Here is a 21175-nt window from a genome sequence, read left to right on the forward strand (position 1 = left end):
CCTCTTGGCAGCCAGGTATCCCTCCACCAAAACAGTATACGCCTGTCTTTGAAAAAAAATTCATGGCATAGTGTATAGACAAATCTGTCGATCATCTCTCTGCACCTCTTTCTGAAGTTCTGCTCTTTGTTCTCTCTCTTGCCCAACAGGGCTCTGCCTTGGGTACCCTCAAGGGCTATCTTTCTGTTATCTCTGCCTTCCTGAGACTACCTGACCAACCTTCTTTATTAAAATCTCCCATTTTAGGGAGGTTTCCCAAAGGCCTCCCACATCTCTTCCCACCTATCCCATTTATCATACCCCAATGGGATTTAAATACAGTCCTCACATATCTGATGTGCACTCCATTCGAGCCGCTTCATAGCTGCCCTTTACGGCTCTTAACCATCAAGACTGCCTTCTTGGTTGCCATTACCTCTGCTCGCAAGGTAAGTGAGCTCCAAGCTCTGTCATCCAAACCACCTTTTCTAGCAGTACATCCTGACAAAGTGGTACTCCGCACTAGGGAGTCTTTTCTTCCTAAAGTGGTAACACTCTTCCATGTAGGTTAATCCATCACCTTGCCTACTTTTTACCCACCCACACATCCCTCACATGAGGAGAGACTCCACCGCCTGTACCCAAAAAGAGCTTTGGCGTTCTACCTTGATCGTACTGAAGACTTTCAGGTGGACAATCAACTCTTTGCGGGACATGTGGGGTTGAAGAAAGGGAAGGCGGTGCAAAAGAGAACCATTTCACAGTGGGTCCCCCTATGCATCAAAATGTGCTATGCTTTGGCAAAGAAGCAACCCCCTGAGGGTTTACGACCTCACTCAACTAGAGCAACTGCAGCTACCGCAGCGTTAGCATGAGGCATTCCAGTCCTGAATTTCTGTCAGGCATCCACGTGGGCATCTCTGCACGTGCTCACCAAGCACTACTGCCTCAACATTCAGCTCTGTAGGGTTGGTTACTTTGGTTGTTTGGTCCTACAGGACTTCCTAGTGTGATCTTGGCTCGCAGCCCACCTCCAGGGATGGTGGTGTTTGGGTAGCTATTCAAAAGGTAAGGAATCTGCAAGTAGAAGTCTCTATGAGATGTAGAAGTTACTTACCTTCAGTAACGAGATATCTAGTAGAGACTTATTCTAGTTGCAGATTCCTTACTGACCCGTCCATCCTTCCCGCTGTGCGAACTGATTTCTAGGGGCAGGGACTTTCCTTAAAGGGCCCTAGCTTTGGTGCACCACTATCCGTGTTCTTCATGGCTCCGTGCTTCTCGTGGAAAGTCGTGAAAAGAAACTGACGTCAGCGTGCCGAGGTGGCGCCTATATATGACCGTGACATCACGGCAAACACCACGCCACCGACGCCCGCGGAATTGACTGACACCTGACGGCGCGCAGAGGTACTGCTCGAAGAAAGTCTCTGGATCCAGTCTGACGCATGGGGGAATTCAAAAGGTAAGGAATCTGCAACTAGAAAATGTCCCTACCAGATATATCGTTACCAAGGGTAAGTAACTTATACTACAAGAACGAGTTCAGACCCGTTCTCGATTTAGACAGCCAACAAATGTATTCGGAGGGGGAAATTTTGGATGCTGGCATTACATCAGATCTGTCTTCAACTACGCCAGGGAGATGCTCTGTTCTATAGACCTGCAAGATGCATATTTTCACACCCATTGGAAAGAAACACTGCAAAGGTTTGAGATTTGTAGTGGGGCAGGACCACTATCAATAACAAGTCCTTCTGTTTGGCCTCAAATCAGCCCCCAGAACCTTCTCCAAATGCATGGCAGTAGTGGCTGCACTTGCAGGAGGCACCAAATTTTTTGTTGATCCCCATCTAAACGATTGGTTGATCAAAGCGTCAACTTTACAAGAAGCCCAGCATCCGTACAACTGTATTTGCGAAGTACTTCAGGTTAGGCCTACACATCAATTACAGCAAGTTGATCTCAAAACCAGTGCAGCCTCTGCAGTACTTAGGAGCCACTCAACAGCACAAAGGCAAGAGAGTCTCCTTCGGAGGAGACTTTCATATATATCCTTCGAAAGCGTCACACTCTAATGAAAGCCTATTATCCCACAGTGAGGTCACTATCTATTATTCTCGCCTACATGGCCTCCTGTGTATTCCTCACTCCGAATGCACGCCTCCACATGCGTCCCCTTCAGGAATGTCTTGAGGATCAGTGGGATCAAGCAACAGGAAGCTGGGAGGAGGATAGGATCACTCTCCCACCACACACATGAAGCAGTCTCCGACGCCACGTTATCACCTAATTCCAGGTATCCCCTATTAGTTAAGTGTAGGAAGTATCTAGGAAGCCAGAGCTCTCTAGAGGGTAGCTGTGGATGAGCAGCCAAGACTTATCTAGAAGACATGCAAAGCTTATGCAATACAACTATAGTCACACAGCACTTCTACACATGCAAGAACCATACAGTGTTACTATAATAAAATACCTATATTTTTGTAACACAAATATTAGAACACTAAATAGGCAACCCCTGAGCTGGAGGTAAGTAAACACACTTTTATGTAAACACTAGCAATCAGTAAATAGAATAGAAAGAGGTAGGCATTGGTAAAAGCAGTAGCAAATAGTGAGGGCCCTGGGGAGGGCCAAACAATCCTCTACAAAAAAGTGGAATGTGAAAGACAGTCCCCCACCCAAAAAAGTGGAATGAGCAGAAAGGAGCTGGAGGAATTAGGAACCACAAGAGGTGAGTAATAGAGTAACCCCCAGTGACGAGGAGAGCAGAGGTAAGTACCTAGTTTTCCCAAAAAAACAGGAGGACTTTGGAAAAGTATTGTGCAAGACCCAACGAAGACTGGAGGAACCCAAAAGTGGATCCTGACAGAAGAGGACCTGCAAAGGAAGGGGACCAAGTCCAGCTTATGGTGGAGTGTCCGGTGGTGGCAGGAGCCACTAGCCACTCTTCTGTGGATGCAGGACCAGGTCGACTGTGGAAGAAAGTCAGGAGTACAGCACAGGAAGTGAAGCGTAGTCCCAGAAGTGTTGCAAGTGATGTCCCACGTCAGCGGTTGTGATGCAGTGGGTTAGTGGTGCTGGAAAGCCACCAACAAGCCTTGGCATATGCAAGAGATTGAGAAGAAGGTTTGCAAAGCTGAAGAGGACCAGCAAGGTCCAGGAGACTCGACCCAAGGAGGGGAGTCCGGGGTGACCCTCAGCAGCTGGACGAGTCACAAAAAGAGGAGGCAGCACCCACACAAAACCCAATGACAGCAGGTACAGGAGATGCAGTGAGGCCCATTCAGCACACCTGAATAGGAGTCCCACGTCACTGGAGCAGCAGGCAGGAGATTGCTTTGGAGGACGGAGTGCTGGGGGCCAGGTCTACACGAAGCCTGAAGATCCTTTGGAGGTGGAACAAACAAGCCTTGGTGGCTGCGAGAGTCGCGGTGCACAGGGTTACAGTCCTGTAAGCCAAGGAAAGGGCCTATCGTCTCCCAAGTAGGACAGCTGGTAGAGAGGACCAAGTGGACCACTCAGACCAGCACCTGTGATGCAGGGTTCATGCAGCTCTGGAGGAGAGAAGATCCATGCAGCTGGCAGTTGGTGCCTGCGGTTACAGGTGAGTGACTCCTTCACTTAAGGGAGATTCCTTCTTAATTCTTGTGCAGGCTGAAGACTCACCCTCCTCAGAGGATGCATAGCTGGGGATATGTTGTAGTTGCTGGAAGGAGCCAGAGAAACAAGATTGAAGAGCAGAGGCGTCGCTGAAGTTGCAGATTATCAGTTACTGGAGTGTCCAGTGCAGTCCCAGTTACCAGAAGATGAAGTAAACTATGCAGAGGAGTCCTGCTGGAGTCTTGCACACTGAATCTGAAGACCTACCCAAGAGGAAGACCCTAAATAACCCACGAAGGGGATTGGTCACCTAGCAGGGTGACCACCTATCAGTAGGGGTGTGTGATGTCACCTTCCTGACCTGGCCACTCAGATGCCCTCAGGGGCCTCTCCCCGCCGTGGATTCAAGATGGCAGAATCAAGTGGTCACCTGGAGGAGCTCTGCGAACCCCCTGCTAGGATTTACTCCCCTTTCCTTTGTCTGGTTTTGTGCCAGAGCCGGGACCAGGGGGTCCCTGGACTGGTGCAAACCGGTTTATGGAAGGAGGACACCAAATGTGCCCTTCAAAGCATAACGGTAGCTTGGGGAGGCTACACCTGCCAAGCCATGTAACACCTGTTTCCAAGGGGGAGGGTGTTACCTCCCTCATCTGCAGTAAATCCTTTGTTCTGCCTTCCTCTGCCTGAGGTTTTCAAGCAGAAGGAGGGCAGAAACCTGAGGGGTGGCAGTAGTGTGGGCTACCCGAAAAACCCCACAATACTAGTAGGAGCAATGCTGGGGGACCTCTAACGAGCCCCCAGAGTGCATGGAATCATACAACCAATACTGGCAACAGTATTGGGGTATGATTCCGACATGTTTGATACCAAACATGCCCAGGTCCGGAATTAGCATTATGTAGCTGGACACAGGTAGGGACCCATGTCCAGTACATGGGTACAATGGCTTCCCCACACTTATGAAGTCCAGTGTAATGGAGCTGAAGTTCGTAGTGGCACCTTTGCTCATGCAGGGGGAGCCCTCTCACACAGATATCTGCACCCTGCCCTCTCAGCTAGGAGGCCTAATATAGGGGTGACTTAAAGTGGCCTGGTGCAGTGATCTGTAGTGAAAGGGGGCATGCACCTTTTCACACAGGCTGCAATGGCAGACCTGCAGACACATTTTCCATGGGCTCCCATGGGTGGCATAATACATGCTACAGCCCTAGGGGATCCCCTGGTGCCCTAATGCCCTGGGTACCTAGGTACCATGTACTAAGGACTTACATTGGGGCAGCAGTATGCCAATTGTGGGTTGTGCAAAGTCCTAAGCTACTAAATGTAGAGGGGGTGAGCACCGTCACTGAGATCCTGGTTAGCAGGATCCCAGTGAACACAGTCAAAACACACTGACAGCAGGCAAATAGATGGGGTAACCATGCCAAAAAGAGTCCTTTCCAGTATAATGGAGCTGGAGTTTGTAGGGGCACCTCTGCTCATGCAGGGGGTACCCTCACACAAAGGTACCTGCACCCTGCCCTCTGGGCTAGGAGGGCCTACCATAGGGGTGATTTTTAGTGACCTGGTGTAATTGACCTGTAGGGAAAGGGTGCATGCACCTTTTCACACAGGCTGCAATGGCGGCCTGCAGGCACATTTTGCATGGGCTCCCATGGGTGGCACAATACATGCTGCAACCCGTGGGGAACCCCTGGTGCCCCAATGCCCTGGGTACCTAAGTACCATATAATAGGGACTTAAATGGGAGCACCAGTATGCCAATTGTGGGGTGTGCAAAGTCCTAAGCAACCACATTTAGAGGGAGAGAGCAGAATCACTGGGATCCTGGTTAGCAAGTTCCCAGTGAAAACAGTCAAAACATACTGACAGCAGGCAAAAAGTGGGGGTAACCACGCCAAAAAGGGTACTTTCCTACGTCACCTTGCCTACTTTTTACACACCCCCACATCCTTCTCATGAGGAGGCGAAACCGCCGCCTGAATCCAGAAAGAGCATTGGCGTTCTACCTCAATTGTACCAAAGATTTCTGGGAGGACAATTAACGCTTTGTGGGTTATGTGGGTGTGAAGAAAGGAATGGCGTTGCAGAAGAGGACCTCTTGTGATGGGTACTCCTCTGCCTCAAGATGTGCTACGCTTTGGCAAAGAAGCAGAGCAACTGCCTGTTACCACAGCTTTAGCACACTGAGTTCTAGGCCTGGATATCTGCCAGGCAGTGACATGGGCATCGTTGCACACGTTCACTAAACATTACTGTCTGGATAGTCCGGTCCGCAGAGACAGCTACTTCGGCTGTTCAGTTCTGCAGGACTTTTTTGTGTGACCTTAATCCGCAGCCCACCATTGGAGATGGTATTGCTCGGGTATCTATTCTAAGGTAAGGAATCTGCAATTAGAAGTTTACATCAGATGAAGAAATTACTTACCTGCGGTAACAATATATCTGGTAGAGACTCAATCTAGTTGCAGATTCCTTTCCGCTCTGCGAGCTGATTTCTAGGGACAGGAACTTCCCTTTAAGGGCCCTAGTTTTGGCGCACCATTCTCAGTGTTCTTCATGGCTCCGCACTACTGGTGTGTAAAGTCGTGAAAAGAAACTGCCATCTGGGTGGCACCTATATACAACCACAACATCATCACAGTGACCACAACGCCCGCGGAGTCGGCCAACGCCATGTGATGGTGTGCAGGGGTACTGCTCGAAGAAAAAACTCCGGATCCAGTCTGACGCTTGGGGGAAATTCTAAGGTAAAGAGTCTGGAACTAGAATGTCTCTACCAGATATATTGTTACCAAAGGTAAATAAGCAACTTGCTTGTTAACCCCACCCATCTCACTCTACGTGCGTGGAGTGTCTTACTATTCAAATCTTTGTGAAAACCTTATTTTGAACTTAGCCAGTGAGCTGACTTTCTTATTAAGGTCATTGTATCTCTGTCACTTGGGCTAATGGTGGTACATTTTCTAAAACCAAGACATAAGGCACACTTTCAGGTGGCAGGTGCAAAATTCCTTCTGGGCTGTTGGTAGTGGGTTTTGAAAATGTAATCTACTTATAATGATCCTGCTTTTCCTCTCTCAGGGGATGGATCCGCTCATTTTGAAAGGTTTTTTTTTTTTCCCTGTGCTCGTAAATAATCAGGCTCTCTCATGTGCAAACTTCTTGGATCTATCCCTGCATCTATTGCATGAGAAGTTTTCCTGGTAGAGACCATATCCCAATTTCCGCCTTGAGGTAATGATTTAACCACTTGTGCCTGCAGTTGTTCCATCTTTTCAGTAATTAACTTAATTATCTTCTCCTCCAGGGAGGTACAAAAGGATTTTAGAGCAACATCTTTTATTTGGGAACAGTAGTCTATAGTGACTACTAAATGTAATCAACTGCTTAGTCCCCCTTGTTTTCTTTTGCACTGATTTCCCCCTTTTTTGCCCCTTAGTCTGCACCCCTCTTTTCTTTCCCTCCCTTCTCTTTTTTTTTGTTGGGGGAGAAGCCACCAAAGAGGAATCGTTAATAGCTGCAATATTGTTTTCAGGCAAAATTCCAGACTGCATGTCAAAGTTTGGAAATTTGGGATTTCGTCCTTCCTGACCAGAACTTGAATCCGAACACCTCAAAAGTGTTGCCACTTGCTTAGCATTATCAATAATTACAATAGGTTCTAATGGTGGTCTGTCAATTTTTGTACAGCCCCAATCTTTTACTCAACTTTGTCCAATTCTGTCTCAATAATGCCCATAAGTGAAGATAAGTAACTCGTAATTGAGGATTGGGTGGAGGATGGGTTTACATTCCTTGTTTGTCTGCGCACCAATCTTCCTTTTCCCTATAGTACTTTTAAGCCCTGCTGGCGCCTTCCCTCCAAAAAAAAAATCCCATACAGTGAGCAAGATGTCGACGGGGTGGGGGGACGCGACATTTCCTGTCCCAGCCTTTTCCAGATGATGACTGGCGAAGACGGGCCCGGTCTTGCCCTGGGCATGCGCCCAGACATGTCTTGCACAAGGGGACCTTCAGCTGCCTTTTAGCGCGACCGTGTGTAGAAGGTTGGAAGCGGGACCTCCTGGGGCAGCTCAGGTCTCTGGGCAATGTAATCTGGCTCATTTTAGGCTCTTCCCCCACGCCCCCTCACCCCCTACTCAGAGCAGGTTGGAACAAGGCTGGCCAGTGTTGAAACCTGGGTGGGTGCGCAGGAGGCTTTGTGCATGATGAAGGGATTCCTCTGTAAGGTCTCTGCAAAGTTTCAAGTGACAGCACTGTTTTAAGAAGCTTTTTCTGGTTTGTCTTTTAGTAAAGAGGGAAGGTTGGGGATCCAAGAGTGAATTCTAGGCTCTTCAAGAGAGGACTTTTTATCTCCATGCTTTTTAACTCTTATTTTGTTCTGTCTCCCATTTTGGTCTTCCTCTGAGCATATTGTTCTTTATTGCTTCAATAAGTCGGTTTCCAAAGCTCATAACGTGTTTTCTGTAGTAGCAGCTTTATAAATTTTTCTATTAATATCAACATCAGTACATCTACATGTCACTTGTATAGTAACAGCAATTAAAAATGTTGGCTGTGTAAGAGTTTAGCTGTCTTATTCAGTATTTGTTTTTGTTTATGACACAGACGACGAAGCAGAAAACAGCACGAAAATAGGAAGCCATAAACTCTGAGGGTAAAGACACTAGTATAGTACATCAGAAAGCTTGGTGCAGGCACTACTCACTACCTGGATTCCTAGAATATCACCCCATCCTTTAAGGTTATAAAAAAACTTCCAAACTACTTGAGCCATAAATTATGCCGCATTAATGAAGTCTGCATTTAATAACGCTAAACAGATATTTAAAGTTAACTCCCTGACCAATCCTACATGCTGCAATATAGCAACTGGTGATCATCTTGTCCCACCTAAGCTACTGTAATTCACTGTATCTTGGCCTGCCCGTGGCCTCATTTGCTCTTTCTCGCATTCAAAGGACTGCATTGTGGTTGTTGCCAGCTCCCTCATCATTCCGAATTTTTTCTCACTTTTCTGTTTTTCAGTGCCTCCTAGATCCTTTTCATTATACAATTTGGTCTATCATGCCTGTCATTGAACATGCCTATATACACTCAACAGGTGTTTTGCCACTGCATTCTCTTACTCTCAAACATTTCATCTAAATCGACATCAAAAAATCACTAAAGTAGATTGTACTCTCTTTTGTCTCGGCTAAAACTTGTACTGACGTACTCCTGCAGGATCGTAATTATTTTGTCTTTCAAAAAAGTGCTGAAAATATAACTTATTACCCTGACTTCTCCATCTGCGTTTTCCTGATTAATAGTTACACCCTTTCAGTCGACTATTTTTTTTCTAGTGCCAGGAAACCTTTGCTAGATGACTGTGGTCTTCATACGTTTATTAGCGTACCATAACAGTATAGAGAGACATCCAGATGTAACATCTTGATCATTGTGTTATATGTTCTATCTTTCAGTTTGGGCACAATCTTAGATTTCATTAGCCAGTTAATAATATTGCCTTCCACAAGATGTGCTGATCACTGTTCCTTCAAGGAAATATTATGCCTACCTACAGAACAACAAATTTTGTAACCTGTGCAGGAATAGTTCCCTTCTGTCTGAAATCTCCATCCAAGAACAAGATACTCATGATTTCTATAAAATTGTTGCAAATTATGTTTTATTGCATGTCCACAACAAAGATATGTAGAGCTGCACATGGTGCTGTTGGCATAAAGACCATTAGTAGCAATTTAAAGAGTTTAATTTGGGTCCTTCATTTCTTTTCTCTTTTCTTTTCACTTCATTTCATTTCTCTTAATGACACTCATCTCTTTGCAGGCTGTTTGTTGTGTAGACGGGCGCCACTGCTGCCCTTACGGATACAAATGTGTCGGTGATTCATGTGAACAGGAAAAGGCCTTGCGTTGGGATAACAAGTCTTCAAGGAACCGGGAGATGAACATCCTGTGAGAAGAGAGACGTGGTGCCTCATTACTCTAGTGACACTTTACACCCTTTTCCCTACCAACTGTACAAAATGATGTAATTAATTGTGGATTTTTTTTTCAATGAATTTGTCTTTCTGATCACCTGTGCGTATTCAGCTTCTGAATGAGAGTGCTGTGCAGTGCTAAAGGAAGTGGGATGTGCAGTAGGTTCACATTAGCTCCTGTTAGCACATAGGACTATCTTGAATTGCACGTAATAGTTTTGGAGTTTGTGGTAATCAGTGGAATCTCAATGCTTGGACAGATGCCTACGTGTGACCTTTCTGTTTAATCCAGATCTCTTTACATATCCCCTCCTCTGCCTTATCCCATCATGCTGAATGGTTGTCTATATGACTGGATGGCCATGAATGTTCTGGAACTATTTGATGCCACTGATTTCATACTCTTCACGCACATTCCGCCAGCCCTTAGCTCAGTCTTCTGATTGTGTTAATTAAGCAGACTTACTTTGCTCCCCTTTGTGAAGTTATCTGGCACTCTGACATTGTAACATTCCCTTTTGGCAAACAATAACCAACCACTCTGCATGCTCTCATAATAGTTTGTTTACCTATATCTGTCTATCACCTTACCGCAAGGCTTACTATATAGCCTCGCTTTTATGCCTTTTACACCATGTGCGTGGCATTCTCTGGTCCCATAGCATGCCTGTTTTACATTCTCTTCCTGCTTCTCGAAGGTCTTCATGGTGGGGATTTTCAAGTCCTTTTTTTTTTAAAGGAGATACACAATCATTTTCTAATACGTCTCTTTGACCATCCAAACGTTCATAGCTGGGCTGACTGCTAAACTAAACTTACCTGCCATAAAAAGCATAAAACTTCACAAGTGAACAAATGTGAATAAACATTTTTTTTTCAGTCCTGCAATCTGACTGACGTTTACAGACATATGTCATATACAGTACATTTGTGACAAGACTCCTTTCAAAGTAAGCATTTTGTTACAGGATCAAATAATTTGACGAGTGGTTGGATGTGGAAGGCCAGGGTTTCGTGCAGTTGTGTACAGTCGGACCTTCTTAACCATAGCTCCTGTAAGGCATAATATTGCCAGTGGCTGCCTGAAATTGCTGTTGATTTCACCTTTGGGGAAAAAAAAAAACAGACACCACTCTAGATCTGTAGAAGTGATCTGCAAAGACACACATTGATCAGTGATTCTTTCACATTGTGCTAATTCTCATTATTCTCAGTATTGCTCTTGCATGTGGAGAGTGGGTTTGAAAGTGTTTGTTTAGTGTTCTAAGGCAAATAATATAACAATGAAGTTCTTGATGAACTGATACTAATCACCTACTTAGATGTAAACCCTCTGCCCTTTAGTATTTTGTTTATCGAACTGCCCGGCATCTCATATTCTTCTCATTGTAGGAACAAACCAGTTCAGAAAACGTAGTTGATTCTCCCACCAGTTACTGGGAAAGTAATGGTCTCAGATGCGCTACGGATGTCAGAGCCATGTTCTTTTCATGGTGCCTAAGCAGTTTCCATACAGTCTGACCCATGGATTTAGGCGGATAGCCAACAGAACTGTAAACCATCTTAAGAAATGATTGGGATTGCACCTCAGCCTGGGCCACAGACTTTAATGCTTTCTGGACTGGGTCTGAGTTCTGTTGGGAAGTGAATCTAGATATGTACCTACAGTTTAATTTTCCAGCTCTACAGTAAAGTGCTATGCGACTAATGACTGCTCTCGAAATTGAAGTTTGTAATCTGATGTGTCTATACCTTAGACCTCCTGTCATTTGAATCAGTCTTGATCTTTGTGGGTAAGAAAGCCAGTGAGAAAGCTCTTTCTTGCAGTCTAACCTTGCTCTACATTTACGTAAAACAAATCTCTCTGGCCATTGTCCTTGTAAGTTTTAAAATCCAACTGTAATTACTCAAACCTCCACACTGAAATCCCATGTCTAACAGAGAAGAAAATTTTGACCTAAATGCCAGGTTTCCTTGGTCCTGTTGTGGCCTATTTTAAAAAGAGGACTTTATAGCTCAATGAAGATTCAGATGACAACTAATGAAAATGAATTGAGTCATTTACAAAAATATCCCCAAACTTCTAATAAGTGAAAAAAAGTCATGTGATTTCATGCTTGTGCATTTGAGGAAAGTGAATCATTTTTGCTGTTTTATGTTTATCACAATCCAGTAAATTTGACCTACCTCTGTTGCAAGACATCCATTGTGTTGGCGTACTTCAAGTAGTGGTTTACATAATTTCTTAGCCTCTTTGTTTTTTGCTACATAGCTCACTAGAACAAGTTGTAACACTTCATATCAGTGTTGATAGATCTCATCAAAATGTTGTGGATGTTTTACAGAAGAGCAGATTATCATTTTACTTTTTGACATCTTCGTCGCAAAAACAATGCGCACTGTGATGACAGTTGCATGGACTGATTTTGGTTTGTATGTGTATTTTACCAATGAAATGAAAATGGTTCTCCCATGTAAATACCAGTACATACATACATGGAAACAAAGGTTCACAACCGTTTTAAGAAGGAAATAATTATGAACTTTTCTTTAGGAAAACCAGACTTCCAGCTGTATTTCACAGAATTTAAAGTTCCTGCTGAAAAATTGAGGCGCTGCTTACAGGAACTTAGATTTATTTATAGCTCTGTTGCTGACACTGACCACATTCTTGGCTGATGTACAGACTGGATGCATCACATTTGCTGCATGAAACCTTCCCAAAGCTTAGGAGTTCCATGAAGAAACAGGAATTACAAGATTACTATTTTCATGCTAGGATGGATAAATTCAATTGCAACCAATGTGCCCTGTTCAGTATTTAAAACTGAATCAGTAATTTGAAACGAGTAACCTCTAAATCCAAACTAGATTTTACTATTTGAAACATATCTTCATTTATGTGGGAAATTTTACTGTGTAGATTTCTAAGTTCTGTAATATGTTGTTGACATAAATATATTGCAAAATATTTAACATCCATTTCATATATTTGAGTTCAAGTTTAAACTGTGTTAATAAACTTAATCCACTGGAAATGGTTTGATCTGGAACCAAAATGCAATTGTTCAGTTTTTCACCATCATTCACTATTGCTTGTTTTATCCTCCATCCGGATAATTTTCACAACTCTAGAGAAGTTGACCTTTAGAGTTTCAGCAGAAAGTCTAAAACATACTGTGGTGCATTTTGTGTTTGAAACTAAAAGTGCAGTACTTGTTATACAGAAGTAAGTTCAAGAAGAGTTATGTTGGTTTCTGCTGGTGTATAACCAGCAAGTTTGACTTTTTTCAATGGCCAAATAACCTTTTTTTGTTTTGTATTTGCTGGTCAAAATATGTCCCTGTTGGCTTTGAAGGGTACTATGTATACATATGCCACTTGTTTGAAGAAATTGAAATTCAGAATCATCACATAAAAGAACCCTAGTATTTGAGAGTTAGAAACGAGCTTCACTATGTGTTCTATGTGAGCAATGCAATGCAAATATGATAGTTTTGTATACTGAGAAAAAAGAATTGATATTACAAAACAACTAGAAATTAAATTAATAAAAGTGATTCCTTTATTCTTGTTGTTTTCTTATTTGTTTCTTGTTTCCCAGTGTATTGGTACCACCACTGAAAGTGCAGCATGCTGTAGGCTGTACCGTGATACTTTTGAACAACAGTGAAAGATACATGTAGTTTTGTACATTTGCTGTTCTGGTCCTTTCCACATAAATTTAAATTGTTTTTAATAAAATATAATTAGTTTATCTAAGATTTTCAGATCTCATAAATGTAATCCATTGCTAATAAATAACACAGAATTGTTATAGATTTGTTCTTTGTCTGTGCAGTAAATTAGCAAGTCCACGTATTTCCATGCAGAATAAGTTTGCTTTCAAACTTACTCCGCCTCTCTAGTTTCTTGAGTACCATTGTGCCATTGTAATCAGAATATAGTTCAAATTTTGTTCTCACCTCTCCCTCGTCGATTTCAAACTAAATTGGGCATTTTTTTAATACTCCTTAGCCTTTTGTTGAGGCATTATTCCACAGCTTAGACCACATCTTTTCAGACCTTAGGAACATTTTAAGCCAGGAAAGAACATTGGCATATGGTCATGTATACTTAGACCAAATTGTTATTAGTCAGCTTCTCTTTTAAAAAAAAAAAAAAACCTAAGATCTTATTGGCTTCTTCTGAGTCCCCTTTAGTTTGGTCTTTGTTCTCAGTCAAATTTCTAAGAAGAAATGGACAGCAATATTCATCTATAATGTGTTGTAATGTCCAAGCCTGTAAGTTAGCTGTGAAAAATATACCCTAAAAGTTTGTGATCTGCATGACATAAATTAAATTCCAGCAAGGCCAGTGTACCCGTTGATTGTTCTAGGATAGTTAAATTGAATACCTACAAATTTGGTGACAGTTATTTTTCTGTGATGGGATTTTCGCAGATATCCATAACCAATTGAATATCTTCACATGTCCTTTTAACAATGTATTTTCATATTTTTCTTAAACATCTTTATATATTAATGAAATAAAGCTCCCCGCCATACATTATAAGGATAATGCAAGTCTCCCATGAGTTTCATGACCATATAGGTTAACAAGTCCGAAGACTGAGTTAATTTATTAATTCAGGGAGCACTGAGATAACTTGCAATAGCTTTATAATGTATGGCGGGGTTCACTTTAGTCTTTAAAGTATATGGTCACAGCATAACCTTTTCCACAAACCATTTAAAGCCTAGATGAGAGCATGTTTGCAAACATGAAGAATAAAAATATAATTATTTAGTTTCTAGTGCAGAAATAAACACATACAAATATTGGAGAATCAGTATAATACAAGCCATTAAAAAAAGTAAAGTAGAAACATGCCATACGTTTAAAACTTTTCTTTAACTACCTTAGGAGTGTTAAAAATAAACATGTTGCCATAAATCTCCCCTTTCAGATCTTCATTGTACAACTAGAAAAACAGAGCAGAAGAAAGGAAAGCAACATTTTGTTTTTGCGTTTTGCTGATTTAATTATGCTCTGTGAATTGACCTGCCTTTTACCTCGGCTGCTGGGTCTCAAGTTATTACTGTTGACTTCTGACAGGATTTCCTTATAATCAGTGACTGTGTGTCAAAAGTCACAGATTATAAAGAAGTTAGATGCAGGTTTTGCATATATGTGTGTGTTCGATGGCATGTGTAGCAGCAGATACACATGCTATGTATAGCTCTCATAGCTCTTCTGACATCTTGTGTTGGGCTCGCAGTGTTACAAGAAGTCTTTTCGGAGTCACGGAATCGAGTGACGACTCCTCTCGGTTTCAGTGCGCATGGACATAGACTCCATTGTTAGATTGTTTTCTTGTCGGGTTCGGACGTGTTTCCTCTCGCTCCGAGATTTCGATTCAGAAAACCTTATTCGTCTGTATTGTTTCGATCGCGTTTTCCATCTAATATCGAACCGGTAGTACCATCGGAACATTCATTTTGCCCTTCGGGGCGCTTGCGCCCAACTCGGGCCTGTTCGGGCCTACCACGTGGAAAGCCTGATGGATTGGACTCCATTCAGATTCTGCCCTCGGTGCCATGCAAAGTACCCCTATACAGACCAACACTTGGTTTGTAATTTTTGCCTTTCTCCAGACCATCGGCAGGAAGACTGTGAGGCCTGTCCATCATTTCGATCAAAGAAGACCCTGAGAGATCGCAGAGCCCAAAGACTCGAAATGGCATCGAAAAGCAGCGAACATCTCGACGTCATGGAGGAAGATCAGGCGCAGACGGCAGTCTCCATCCGAGACAGACACCGAACAGGAATCGGAAGAGGACAGACCCATCACGTCTGGCCAGCATGTGAGCACGTCTGCCCCTACACCACTGTCGGAAGGCCATGGTTCGGCCTGAAAAAAAGACTGCTGGCGACCATCCTTTGGGGTTGGCGCCGAAAAAAGCATCTCCTCCATCCACCTCGGAGTCAAGCAAATCCATTAAGAGCACCACTTCAGACTCCAGTAAAAGACACCATTCCTCGGAGTCGAAAATTCGGCAATCTGCTTCGGAGCTGAGACATCCGACTACTTTTTCGGGACCGAAAAAGATACACACCTCGGAGCCGAAAAAACCCTCATATGCAGAGGAACAAGGACTTTCCAAAAAATGTAAACAGATTGCAAAGCCAATCATGGAATCTCATAGAACTTCTAAAGAAGAGACTGAGATTGAACCAATGTAGGAAGTTGGCTCTGTATGTACTATTTCAAAGTAAGAAATAGCATGCACAGAGTCCAAGGGTTCCCCTTAGAGGTAAGATAGTGGCAAAAAGAGAATTCTAATGCTCTATTTTGTGGTAGTGTGGTCAAGCAGTAGGCTTATCAGAGGGTAGTGTTAAGCATTTGTTGTACACACACAGGCAATAAATGAGGAACACACACTCAAATACAATTCCAGGCCACAGGTTCAAGATTTACAAGTAATACTTCAAATGAAAAGTATTTCACTCCGGGATCTTAGGAACTTTGGATCAACACAATGTGATACACAGTTTTGGCAAAAATTCCAATAAGCTATTTTAAAACTAGACACAGTGCAATTTTCAACAGTTCCTGGGGGAGATAGGTTTTGGTTAGTTTTTGCAGGTAAGTAAAACACCTACAGGGTTCAAAGTTGGGTCCAAGGTAGCCCACCATTGGGGGTTCAGGGCAACCCCAAAGTTACCACACCAGCAGCTCAGGGCCGGTCAGGTGCAGAGGTCAAAGTGGTGCCCAAAACGCATAGGCTTCAATGGAGAAGAGGGTTCCCCGGTTCCAGTCTGCCAGCAGGTAAGTACCTGCGACTTTGGAGGGCAGACCAGGGGGGTTTTGTAGGGCCCGGGGGGGGGGGGGGGGACACAAGTCAGCACAGAAAGTACACCCTCAGCGGCACGGGCGGCCGGGTGCAGTGTGCAAACAGACATCTGGTTCGCAATAGGTTTCAATGGGAGACCCAGGGGTCTCTTCCGCGAAGCAGGCAGGCAAGGGGGGGGGGCTCCTCGGGGTAGCCACCACCTGGGCAAGGGAGAGGGCCACCTGGGAGTCACTTCTGCACTGGAGGTCGGATCCTTCAGGTCATGGGGGCTGCGGGTGCAGTGTCTTTACCAGGCGTCGGGTTCTTTGAAGCAGGCAGTCGAGGTCAGGGGGAGCCTCGGGATTCCCTCTGCAGTCGTCGCTGTGGGGGCTCAGGGGGGTCAATTCTGGCTACTCACAGGCTCGCAATCGCCGGGGAGTCCTCCCTGTAGTGTTGTTTCTCCGCAGGTCAAGCCGGGGGGCGTCGGGTGCAGAGTGGAAAGTCTTACGCTTCTGGCAGGACACGTGGAGTCCTTTAAAAGTTATTTCTTTGTTGCAAGTTGTAGTTTCTTTGGAACAGGGCCGCTATCCTCGTGAGTTCTTGGTCCTTTTAGATGCAGGGTAGTCCTCTGAGGCTTCCGAGGTCGCTGGACCCTGGGGGACGCGTCGCTGTTGCAGTTTTTTTTTTAAGTGGGGAGACAGGCCGGTAGGGCTGGGGCCAAGGCAGTTTGTGTCTCCGTCTTCTCTGCAGGGCTTCAGGTCAGCAGTCCTTCTTCGTCTTCGGTTGCAGGAATCTGTTTTCCTAGGTTCTGGGGGGCCCTAAATACTCAATTTAGGGGGGTGTTTAGGTCTGCGGGGTTAGTAGCCAATGGCTACTAGCCCTGAGGGTGGCTACACCCTCTTTGTGCCTCCTCCCTGAAGGGGGGGGGGGGCACATCCCTAATCCTATTGGGGGAATCCTCCATCTGCAAGATGGAGGAATTCTAAAAGTCCGAGTCACCTCAGCTCAGGACACCTTAGGGGTTGTCCTGACTGGCCAGTGACTCCTCATTGTTTTTCTCATTATCTTCTCTGGCCTTGCCGCCAAAAGTGGGTGGGTGGCCGGAGGGGGCGGGCATCTCCACTAGCTGGGATGCCCTGTGGCGCTGTAACAAAGGGGGTGAGCCTTTGAGGCTCACCGCCAGGTGTTACAGTTCCTGATGGGGGCGGTGAGAAGCACCTCCACCCAGTACAGGCTTTGTTACTAGCCACAGAGTGACAAAGGCACTCTCCTCATGTGGCCAGCAAGATGTCTGGTGTGTGGCAGGCTGGCAAAACTAGCCAGCCCACACTGGAAGTCGGGTATGTTTTCAGGGGGCATCTCTAAGATGCCCTCTGGGGTGTATTTTTACAATAAAATGTACACTGGTATCAGTGTGCATTTATTGTGCTGAGAAGTTTGATACCAAACTTCCCAGTTTTCAGTGTAGCCATTATGGTGCTGCCGAGTTCGTGTATGACAGACTCCCAGACCATATACTCTTATGGCTACCCTGCACTTACAATGTCTAAAGGTTTTGCTTAGACACTGTAGGGGCATAGTGCTCATGCTCCTATGCCCTCACCTATGGTATAGTGCACCCTGCCTTAGGGTTGTAAGACCTGCTAGAGGGGTGACTTATCTGTGCCATGGGCAGTGTGAGATTGGCATGGCACCCTGAGGGCGACATTTTCTCCCCACCAGCACACACAAGCTGGCAAGCAGTGTGTCTGTGCTGAGTGAGGGGTCCCCAGAGTGGCAAAAGACAAGCTGCAGCCCTTAGAGACCTTCCCTGGCATCTGGGCCCTTGGTACCAGGGGTACCAGTTACAAGGGACTTACCTGGATGCCAGGGTGTGCCAATTGTGGAGACAAGGTACAGTTTAGAGAAAGAACACTTGTGCTGGGGCCTGGTTAGCAGGCCTCAGCACACTTTCAAATCATAACTTGGCATCAGCAAAGGCAAAAAGTCAGGGGGTAACCATGCCAAGGAGGCCTTTCCTTACAACTAATATTGCAGGTTATAGATGAGAGACAGCCCAGAATCCATATTCATAAGGAGACAGGAAGATTCATCACTGCACCTCCTTTAAAAACCAAAAGAAAGCTGGCTTTCCAAGAGGAATTAGACTGTGCAACTACCAGCAAAGGTGCAAAAACAAAAGAAGCAACTACCTATCCATACTTCTCCTCCTCAATCTCCACAGCTCTCTTTCTCACCTCAGAATAGCCCACCACCACTGCCTTCTCCAATACATTCTTTATATTCACATGGAGATACAGCAGACCCATGGGACCTCTATGACCCTGATCCCATCCCGGACAACGATCCAGACATTAATCCATCAAAACCTTCTCCAGAAGACACCACTGCATACAACCAAGTAATATCTAGGGCAGCAGCTTATCATGGAGTAGCCATGCATTCTGAGCCATTAGAAGATTTTTTATTTAATACACTGTCTTCTACCAGACCTTTGACTTGATTTTCGTCAGGAGATCGCTCCCCCACGTCCGCAGCACCACCAAGCTGTTCCCTTCCCTTGTCCTTGACCCCGCACATGCTGCCAATCGCGTGTTCGAGGCCCTCCTCCACCCGCAGGCACCCGCCTGCGCCTCATCCCTGCTGTCTAGTGGGCTCTGGTAAGCTTCACTAGACTTGTGCCGTTCAAAGTTTTGTGCCTCGTGTTCTGTGCCCTAATTTATTTTGCCGTTCGTATTTTGTGACTCGTTTTCTTTGCCTTTGAATTACTGTGCCGTTCGTATTTTGTGACTCGTTTCTGTGCCTTTGAATTACTGTGCAGTTTTCCCCGCCACTGCCTCCCTGCGGCCCGCCCCCTTTGCTCCCCCATTCGCCGCTCCCTCCCAGCAGCTCCTCCCTGCCCCCTCCCTTCTTAATGGTGGTCGCGCGTCCAGAGGCAAGCCCGCCTGCGCCAGTCCGCGCCTGGACCACGCCCAGCGCCACACCCCCTGGTCCGCGAGACCCCTGCACCTCCAGACACTGCTACATGCCCGACCAACTCAAGGCTCTCAATCCCGGCCGCATCACTGCATGCTTCCAGTCCCCACCAAGGAACACCCACGGACCCTTCTCATGCCATTCACCTGCGACAGAGCAACGAAACCAACAAAAACCGGAACAAACCACCTCCACTGCATACTCCTCAACACCCGCTCAGCACGCCATCGAGCTCTGGGACCTGCTAGACTCCACTGCCCCCAGACGTAGCCTTCCTGACCGAAATCTGGTGGAACAACTCCTCAGCGCCTGACATCGCAACAGCCATCCCGGACGGATACAAGATCATCCGTAGGGACCGCACCAACGGAATTGGAGGAGGAATATCCATCGCCCACAAATCCAACCTCAAGGTCTTCACCCACACTGACAACACCCTCAAGACCGCCGAACACCTATGCTTCCGCATCGTCACCGACCCCAACACCACTCTCAGAGGAACGCTCATCTACAGACCTCCCAGACCACGAGCACCTTTCAGCGAATCCATCGCCGACCTCACCAGCACCCACGCACTCACCTCAACAGATTACTTCCTTCTCGGGTACCCAAATTTCCACCTGGAGAACAACAACGACACCAACTTCACTACTCTGATCGACAACCTCACCAACCACAGCCTCAGACAACTCGTAAACACACCAACTCACATTGCCGGCCACACGCTTGATCCCATCTTCTCCTCAAGCGCCCACGTCACCTTCAACCACACCACCGTACTCCACTGGACCGACCACCACTGCATCCACTTCACCTACAAGAAACATACCGAGCACCATCGCACCCAACAACCACCCCGCCAATGCTGGAGCAAAGTTACAGAAGACCAACTTACCAACACCCTCGCCCAGAACCCACCCTCCGACCCCACTGACCCAGACACCGCCACCCACAACCTCACTCTGTGGATCAACGATTGCGCCAACACCCTTGCGCCACTCAAGAAACCCACCGACAACCAAGCCAGGAGAAAAGCCACCTGGTTCACTGACGAGCTCCTAAACTCCAAGCGCGACTGCCGGAAACAAAAAAAAGGAATGGCTCCTCAAACGCACACCTGACAGCCTCATAGCCCACAAGGACGCCACCCGCAGACACCACCAACTCATCAGACAAACCAAACAATCCCACTTCAAAGACCGCCTGGACAACAACGCACACGACAGCAAAGAGCTATTCAGCTTCGTAAAAGAACTCTCCAACCCCAGCGCCAATGTCAACGACATCCCTCCATCCCAAGAACTCTGCAACGCACTGTCAACCTTCTTCCACCGGAAGATCACCGACATCCACGACCGCTTCAACGCCAGATCCCACCCCCGAAAGCTCCACCTGTGCAAACCGCCTGACCTCCTGGACCAACGACACAGACACGCAAGAACATGATCTCCATCCACTCAGGCTCTCCGTCAGACCCCTGCCCCCACCACGTATATAACAAGGCCGACTCCACCATCGCCCCCCAACTACGGAAGATCATCAACATCTCCTTCGATACAGCGACTTTTCCGGAAAGTTGGAAGCACGCCAAAATCAAGAATCCCAAAGCAGACCCCAACGACCTCAAGAACTTCCGACCGATCTCCCTACTCCCCTTCCCAGCTAAGGTGATTGAAAAAATCGTCAACACGCAACTAACCAGCCACCTTGAAGACAACAACATCCTGGCTTCCTCCCAATCCGGCTTTAGATGAAACCACAGCACTGAGACCGCCCTTCTCGCCGCCACAGACGACATCAGACGTCAAAT

At 45.9% G+C, this 21175-nt stretch overlaps 1 protein-coding gene across 19 annotated transcripts in view; it reads left to right on the forward strand.

Moving 5' to 3' along the window:
* GRN (granulin precursor) overlaps positions 1–13142 on the forward strand; it is a 1029241-nt gene extending 1016099 nt beyond the window's left edge. For all 19 annotated transcript variants that reach the window (XM_069237890.1, XM_069237896.1, XM_069237897.1 and 16 more), the window contains one exon: positions 9421–13142. In XM_069237890.1, coding sequence (XP_069093991.1) covers positions 9421–9552 — 132 coding nt within the window. In that variant the 3' untranslated portion in view covers positions 9553–13142. The remainder of the gene's footprint in view (positions 1–9420) is intronic.
* The last annotated feature ends 8033 nt before the right edge of the window (positions 13143–21175 follow it).

This window comes from Pleurodeles waltl, chromosome 6 (genome assembly GCF_031143425.1).
Source record: "Pleurodeles waltl isolate 20211129_DDA chromosome 6, aPleWal1.hap1.20221129, whole genome shotgun sequence".
Classification (NCBI taxonomy): domain Eukaryota; kingdom Metazoa; phylum Chordata; class Amphibia; order Caudata; family Salamandridae; genus Pleurodeles; species Pleurodeles waltl.